General features: G+C 33.0%; 1 protein-coding gene across 4 annotated transcripts; it reads left to right on the forward strand.

Moving 5' to 3' along the window:
- The first annotated feature begins 667 nt into the window (after positions 1-667).
- LOC107897370 (ARF guanine-nucleotide exchange factor GNL1) lies at positions 668-6,595 on the forward strand. Of its 4 annotated transcripts, XM_016822810.2 has the most exons (4): positions 668-887; positions 1,090-1,232; positions 1,746-2,565; positions 2,641-6,595. In XM_016822810.2, the coding sequence occupies exons 3-4, from the start codon at positions 1,843-1,845 to the stop codon at positions 6,208-6,210; spliced, it is 4,293 nt and encodes a 1,430-aa protein (XP_016678299.1). In that variant the 5' UTR covers positions 668-887; positions 1,090-1,232; positions 1,746-1,842; the 3' UTR covers positions 6,211-6,595. The 4 variants fall into 4 exon arrangements, with proteins under 4 accessions (XP_016678299.1, XP_040947804.1, XP_040947805.1 ...); XM_041091870.1 differs by having other exon boundaries at positions 1,743-6,595; XM_041091871.1 differs by lacking the exon at positions 1,090-1,232 and having other exon boundaries at positions 1,743-6,595.
- Positions 6,596-8,861: the final 2,266 nt, after the last annotated feature.

Here is an 8,861-nt window from a genome sequence, read left to right on the forward strand (position 1 = left end):
ATCTTGTTATATTACTCGAGAATCTGCAACAAATTCTAGATCTTATTATAATCTGTAATAATCTCCAATCAAGCGCACATGTAATCCTATTGACATGTTAATCTATTCTAGCTTTTTACTAAGTTTACATGGGCAACATTTATACATATATGCATTGTCATAATTGTAATCATTCTTATTCACATGTCATACCTGATTTTTGATCGCATTTGCAATTTCTTACCCTATACACTATTCTATCGCATGACAATCATTTATTTCATTTCATTTTTATTTAATCCAATTCATATATATAATTTCACATTCAGTATCACAATTTCATTCCAATTCATCATCAGCACACAATTAACTTATACACTATATAACATATTCAATCCATTCTCATATTACACATCATGTTCTTAATAAATCATAATATTTTTAATTTTATTCAATTTAATCCTCGATAATAATATCAATCATAGCAAACCAAATCATAAGATTATTATTAATTCACCTCAATATACCATCATAAGTAATTAAATAATAGTATAGATTGATTGATTGATAGATAGTAAATATAAAAAAAAAACAGTTAAATAGCTACAATTTCTATGATATAGAAAATGTAAAAATAATCTATATTTCACGAGAAGTTCTAAAAACAGTCAATTTTATATTGGGCCAAAGAAGAACTTTTCTTTTCTTCGAAACCGCGAACAAAATCAGATCAAAATTTACCTTTCAGAAGAAAAAAAGGTCAAATTGCCACTCCACAAAAAAATTTGCAATTTTTCATTCCAACCCCTTACATTCTCCTGTGTAAACCTGAAAAAGAGGTCCAAAATTTCTTTAGTGTTCACTCTTTTCATTATTCCTGAATTTCCAACATTGTAATCCTCGACAAGGTATCACATTTCCTCACTTGATCCATTTTTCCAACATAGGCCATGATTTAGCCTTCAAGAAATTGATATTTTCAATCATGTCTTCTTTGAATTTTTAGTTTGAGGCTATTATATTTTTAATTATTTGGGTTAGATTTGGTCTCTGGGATTTCAATTTTGATTCCTTTTCTGACATTTTGATTTTTTAATGTCTTTTTTTAAGAAAAGAAGTTACCATCCCTGGTCCTGGCTCCTATGAGGCATTACAAATTGGCCATCAAAAATATCATATATGAAAAGTTTCTAGCTCCCAGCTGTAGGCGACTCCAGGATGCACAGACCATGGGATTTCCTAATGTCTTTTAGGTCTACACATTGTTTCCTTCATTGGGTCTTTGTTAATTTTCCATTAATGGAAGCTTTAAGGCTGGAAAATTATCTTGTTTTCTCAGTTTGCTTTTTTTTCTTTTATTATCAAGTTGTAATCTCAATTTGCTTCTTTTCTATTTTTTTTCTTTCTTTTTGTTGTTACTTTGATTCCAGGTACAACACGCTATGATTGTTTTAACATGATTTAAGTTCTTAATTAATAATGATTTTTATAATGATACTATATTTATGATATTGTATATTACCGGTAATTGATGATTAACAAAATGCTTAATTTTATACATTACGTTTATGCTTCTTCTTATTGGATTATTTGATTATTAAGAATCTGGAAACCTTGCATGCACTGAAATTAGTTGCTTTGTTGCATAAGAAAGGTGAACTTTTCAAACATGAAAATTCTCTCACCTTTAAGGCAGCCTTGGAGAAGGGTTTATATATATATATTTGAATTCATTTATGTTGACATCCTTTTGTTAATTGCAGCAGATGTTATGATTCCACCAGGGTTGGATGTCTTGTTTGCATTGTAGCCAGCCTCATTGGTGAAGTATAAATTTCATTATACTCAGAAGCTTGTTTGAATATGGGGGATGTGACTACACAATCTAGAAATAATGGATTTATTGGAGAAATTATCAAGCCCTCTAGAGGTGCTTTTACATGTATGATTAATTCCGAAATTGTGGCTGTTTTGGCTGTCATGAGGAGAAATGTTCGATGGGGAGTCCACTATGTTGCAGATGATGATCATCTAGAGCATTCTCTCATCCACTCCTTGAAAGAATTGCGGAGAAAAATATTTTCATGGCAACATCAGTGGCAAAATGTTGATCCAGTTGTGTACCTCCAACCATTTTTGGATGTAATTCAATCCGATGAAACCGGTGCACCAATAACCGGTGTTGCCTTATCTTCCATTTACAAAATCTTAACCATTGATGTTCTAGATTTGGATATTGTAAATGTGAGAGTTGCTATGCATATGATTATCGATGCCGTGACAAGTTGCCGATTCGAGGTAACTGATCCAGCATCTGAAGAAGTGGTGCTGATGAAGATACTTCAAGTTCTTCTAGCTTGCATGAAAAGTAAGGCTGCAACTAGGTTAAGTAATAAGCATGTATGCATGATAGCAAACACATGTTTTCGTATTGTTCATCAAGCAAGCTCCAAAGGTGAACTATTGCAGCGGATAGCTCGACATACAATTCATGAGTTAGTTAGATGTATTTTCTCTCATCTTCCTAAGATTTGTAGTACAGAACATGAAATGGTCAACGGAAGCTCATTAGTTGCTTCAGGAGTGGTAATTTGAAATTTTTGTGGCATATAGCTCGGCATACAATGTTTCATTTTGTAATTTATGAAAATTCTTTTACAGGTGGGTACGCAGAATGAGAATCACATGAATGGAAGTACACTATTAAAAAGTGGAAATGTGGGTATTGATGAAAGTGAGAATAAGGAGGATGCTCAAAATGGTGAGATATTGATTATGGCACCTTTTGGGATCCCATGCATGGTGGAGATATTTCAATTTTTGTGTTCTTTGTTAAAGGTCACTGAAAATATTGATATTGGCCCTAAATCGAATATGATAGTGCATGATGAAGATGTTCCACTCTTTGCATTAGGCTTAATTAATTCTGCTATAGAATTGGGTGGGTCATTATTCAGCAAACATCCCAAGTTATTGGCTGTAATTCAGGATGAACTATTTTATAATTTGATGCAATTTGGCTTATCCATGAGCCCACTTATTCTTTCGACTGTATGTAGCATCGTTCTCAATCTATATTATCATTTGCGTACCGAGCTAAAAGTGCAGCTTGAAGCTTTCATTTCATGTGTGCTTTTGAAGCTTGTGCAAAGCAAGCATGGATCTTCATACCAACAGCAAGAAGTTGCTATGGAAGCTTTGGTTGACCTTTGCAGTCAACAGATGTTTGTGGCCGAGATGTATGCTAATTTTGATTGTGATATAACATACAGTAATGTTTTTGAAGACATTGCTTACATGTTGTCCAAGAGTGCATTTCCTGTGAATGAGCCGCTAGCTGCAATGCATATCCTTGCTTTGAATGGTCTGGTATCTATGATAAAAGGTATGGCTAAGAGAACCTGTAATGAATTGTCTATTTCGGAGGAGGATTCAACAAATTATGAGGGATATGAAGCTTTTTGGACTTTCAAATGTCTGAATTACAATGATCCTAGTTCTTGGATTCCTTTTGTTCGTAAAATGAAACACATCAAGAGAAATTTGGCAATTGGAGCTGACCATTTTAATCGAGATCCCAAGAAAGGTCTAGAGTTTCTCCAGGGAATCCATCTACTACCAGATAAGCTTGATCCGGAAAGTGTAGCGTCTTTCTTTAGGTACACAAATGGGTTAGATAAGAATCTTATTGGAGATTTCCTTGGTAATCATGGTGAATTTTGTGTTCACGTGCTTCATGAATTTTCTAGGACCTTTGATTTCCATGACATGACTTTAGATTCAGCATTACGTGTTTTCTTGGGAACTTTCCGATTACCTGGAGAGTCACAAAAGATACAGAGAGTGATTGAGGCATTTGCTGAAAGATATTATGAGCAATCATCACATATATTTTGTGATAGAGATGCTGCCCTTCTGTTGTCATATTCACTTATAATGCTTAACACTGATCAACACAATGCCCAAGTCCAGAAAAAGATGACTGAAGAAGATTTTATTCGTAACAATCGACTCATCAATGGGGGGAAAGATCTTCCTCGCAAGTACTTGTCCGAGCTTTACCACTCTATCTGTGAGAATGAGATTCAGATGATCCCTGGTCAAGGTGCTGGTTTCCCAACAATGACATTAAGCCGCTGGATTAATGTGATATATAGATCCAAAGAAAGTGCTCCTTTTATTTTATGTGATTCTCGAGTGCCCCTGTACCATGATATGTTTGTTATCTTGTCTGGCCCCACTATTGCCGCTGTATCAGTGGTTTTTGATCAAGCAGAACAGGAAAATGTTTTACAAACATGCGTTGATGGATTCTTGGCTATTGCCAAAATTTCAACACACTATCGCTTTGGTGATATATTGGATGATTTGGTTGTATCTCTTTGTAAATTCACAACCCTTTTGACTCCATTGTCTTTTGAAGATGCCATTATTTCCTTCGGAGATGGTCCTAGAGCAAGGATGGCAACTACAACTGTTTTCACCATAGCAAATAGATATGGTGATTGTATCCATAGCAGTTGGAGAAGCATATTCGATTGTGTTTTGAGCTTGCACAAGCTCAGACTTCTGCCTCCCTGTCTAGCTAATGATGCAGCTGGTGAAACAGATTCCTCATCTGATTATGTATGGAGTAAGCCTGATACGAGTTCCTTACTAATATCACGGACAACTCCTGCAGCCATCCCCCGCAGGTCCTTCAGCTTGTTTGGTAGGTTCAGCCAACTCTTATCCTTTGAAGTAGAGGAACCACTGTTGCATCCAACTCATGAACAGCTTGCTGCTCAACAGTTCCTTCGAGAGATAGTGCTAAAATGCCACATCGACAATATATTCATGGATAGCAAGTTCCTCCAAGCAGAGTCTTTATTGCAGCTTGTTGAGGCTATCATCTTGGCTACAGTTCAATTCAGCAAGGGAAGTGACATTATAGAAGATGAAGATAGTGCCGTGTTCTGCCTGGAGTTGCTGATTTCTATTACTCTAAATAATCGGGATAGGATTTTGATTTTCTGGAAAAATGTTTACAAGTTTATATCAGATATTGTTCAACAGAAGGCAATGCCTTGTGCTCTAGTGGAGAAAGCTGTGTTTGGGCTCCTTAAGATATGCCAACGTTTGCTTCCTTACAAAGAAAATTTAACTGATGAGCTTTTAAAGTCGATGCAACTAATTTTGAGACTTGATGCTCAAGTTGCTGATGCATATTGTGAACCTATTACTCAAGAAGTTATGTGTCTCGTAAAAGCTAATGCGTCTCACATCAGATCCCATTCTGGTTGGCACACAATCATCTCCTTGCTATGTATCACTGCTCAACATCCAGAAGCATCAGAGTTTGGGTTTGAGGCTCTAGCGTTCATCATGTTCGAAGGGGCACATCTTTTGCCTTCTAATTATGTTCTTTGTGTGGATGCAGCAAGGGAGTTTGCTGAGTCTTGGGTTGGAGAGATTGATAGGTCTATTTCTTCCTTAGAAATGATGGCAAGTTCTGTTGTTTGTCTCGTAAGATGGTCTTACGAAGCCAAGAATACTGTCAACGAAGAGGCTGCTATGAAAGTGAGTAAGGACCTTGGAGAGATGTGGCTGAGGTTATTGCAGGCACTGAAGGTTGTATGTTTAGACCAGAGGGAGGAGGTGCGAAACCATGCTATTTTAATGTTACAACGGTCTTTTGCAGGTGTTGGTGGAATTTACATTCCGAACACTATTTGGTTCCAATGTTTTAATCTTGTCGTTTTTACATTAATGGATGATTTGCTAGAAATTGCACTGGAGAGCTCCTCTAAAGAATACAAGAAAATGGAAGGTACACTTGTTTTAGCCACAAAACTAATGTTGAAAGCTTTCTTACAATCACTTGAGGAATTGTCACAGCAAGCATCCTTCTGCAAACTATGGCTCGAAGTTCTCGATCGTATGGAGAGATATATGAAGTTTAAGTTCCGAGGAAAGCATAGTGAAAAAATTCATGAATCAATCCCAGAGCTTCTCAAGAATACCCTACTGGTGATGAAAACAACTGGTATTCTCATGCCTAGTGATGATGTTGGCAGAGATAGTTTTTGGCAATTGACATGGCTAAATGTGAAGAAGATACTCCCATCTTTGCAATCTGAAGTGTTCTTGGAACCAGAATTGGAGCAGATGCAAGCAAAACACAAAAAGATATCTGGAATTCCCGCAACCAATGAGACAATGCTCATTCCATCAAATGAGACCACAACATGAAGAACATGGTTCTAACTGGAAAAATCCGAGAGTATAATATTTGTTAAGATGATGTAAATGGCATTCATACCCTGCATACTATACATGTTTCCCCGTTGCAAAAAAGTCAGGAATCCAGAGCCGAAGCTGCAAAAAAGGAAGTATACATCGAAATTGAAGTTTCATAATGTGGTTCTTGAATCTTATCTTGGTCGGAAAAAAAGCCTTCATTTTTCCACTCTCTAAAATTTCATAGTGTTGGAAAGATTTTGTAGAATGCATTTATTCCACCATAGGATATAAGCCTATTTTTGTGTTGACACATAAAATTTCCTTATTTGTATACTTTTTACTCATGAAATTACAATTTCTTAGTAAATCTAAAATTTTGACAACTTGATGCTGAGTTATTTGTATTGTAGAGTATGAGAACTAAAGTCTTTTTGAAGCATGTTTTTACACACACATTGTATGTACTTTTTTTAAAGTTTTCCCTTAAAATTTAGTACTATTGGCTGGATGGTTAAATACTTGTATCTTTCTTGGCTTAGCTTAGATTCAACTAATTATGTTAAATATATTTTATTTATATAATTATGTTAAATATATTTTTTTTAAATCAACTAATTTTTTGATAATTTTTTCTTTATATATAATTTTTATATGTTAAATATTTAGTTTTTTTCATGTATATTGTTGGTATTGTAAATTCTAATATTATAAAATCAATTAATTATTTTAAATATAATTATTTTTAATAAATATAATTTTTATATGTGAAATATTTTTTTTCCACCTACATCGTGAGTATGATAGATTCTAATATTATAAAATCAAATAATTATTTCAAGTATCATTATTTTTTTATATTTAAAATATTTAAAATATCATTATTTTTATATGTGAAATATTTCAAATATCATTATGTTATGTGAAATATTTCAATTAATTATTTCAGATACACATACAAAAATATATAATACTAAAATTTACCATCCATATATAAAATCAATTAATTATTTCATATATCATTTTTTTAGTAGATATATATAATTACTTGATGTTTTTAAAAAAATAAAATATATTTAGGATAATCATATATATATAATATTTTTATTATATAATTACATATTTATTATTTTATCTAAATAAATAGAGAATATATTAATTAAAAACATCAATTAAAAATTAAATAAAAACTTAAAACATTTAATTTAAAAAGCAAAAAAGGTTGAAATAAGATGTTTAAATAAAGAAAGAAAAAAGGAATTTCAACATGGGTTAATAAGTGAAAGCGTTAAGTGCTTTTCTAAAAATACGTCTTACATAAAGTGTTTTTGTCCTCTCAACCTCAAAATGATTTATTTCCCTAAATAATGTTAAAAACTGTTTATTTCCCTATTTCTTTTAAAAGTGACATTTATAACTAATTTTGTCATCTATATTAATATATTTAATGGTTAAATTTTTTTACATAAATAAATAGTTCAAAAATTTTACTTCACTCCAAACTTAATATAAATAAAACATGAAATATGAATATTAAAATTCTTAAAATATTAATTATAAAAAATATAATAAAAATATGTAAATCCATGTTAATTTTATATTGATATTAGTGGATGCCTTTTGTATTTTTTTTTAAAAAAAATTGCTTTCATTTCTAATATAAGGAGCAACCCAGTCAACAACTTTGTTACCTTTCCTGCCTATATGAGAAAAAGAAGTCGAAGTAAAACAAAAACAAATAGATAAAGTATGTTGAACAATGGCAAAAAGTAGACCATAACTTAAAAAGAGGAATGCAAGTTGAGTCTAAAGATGATAGGTAGACGAACATATCCAAAAACAAGGTGAGTCTATCCTTTCTTGCGAGCTTTTAGGCACTCCGATCAAATAGCCAATGCTTCCGCAACGTCAATGGATGACGAATGATAAGATCAACATATTCGTCCAAAATAATTTTAGTATCATCCCTAAACATCACTCCAACACTAAACTTGCATGTATTTGGGTCAAAAGATGCATCACAAATTCCCTTTTCACAAATAAAGGCGAAGGTACCACCCAAGCAGTGGTGGAGTCAGAAATATTTTTTTGGAGTACTAAAATTAAGTTATATATTTTTACAATAGTAAATATGTAATTTTATCATTTTAATAGTCTATATCTTTATAATTTTTTAAGGATTAAATCAAATTTTTATTATTTTGGAAGGCCAAAGTAAAATTTTACCATTATTAATTTAAAATTTTATAATTATAAAGGGCCTAAATAGAAAATTTTCCATTTTAGGGGAGGCCGGGGCCCCTCCCAATCCCCTAGCTCAGTCACTGCACCCAAGCACTCAATTGATTCTTGTTACGAGGGGTAGTGAAAGTAATCCTAAGATCATTCAACTTAGTGAAGTCAAATAAGGCATTATGCCACACTTATACTAGGTTTGAATTAGTTCTTTCAATGATGAACCAGTTACGAGCCTTCCATAAATGCCAACATAGGTACCCCCCAAGACTTTTTGAACAAAAGGATTTGAAGGAGGGAATAAGGAATTGATACTATCCCACCATTCTTTGAGATTAGAGAACCTCTCACATCGTGGACAGTAATTGAAACCTAAAGCACCTGATGTTGCACATGCAAAGGGGCAAAAAACCAACACACCTTAAATA

The sequence above is a fragment of the Gossypium hirsutum genome, chromosome D04 (genome assembly GCF_007990345.1).
Source record: "Gossypium hirsutum isolate 1008001.06 chromosome D04, Gossypium_hirsutum_v2.1, whole genome shotgun sequence".
Classification (NCBI taxonomy): Eukaryota; Viridiplantae; Streptophyta; class Magnoliopsida; order Malvales; family Malvaceae; genus Gossypium; species Gossypium hirsutum.

Coding starts and splice junctions, on each gene's coding strand:
- LOC107897370 (XM_016822810.2), top strand. CDS start 1,843: ATGGGGGATGTGACTACACAATCTAGAAATAATGGATTTATTGGAGAA. Junction 2,566..2,640: donor CATTAGTTGCTTCAGGAGTG/GTAATTTGAAAT, acceptor ATTCTTTTACAG/GTGGGTACGCAGAATGAGAA.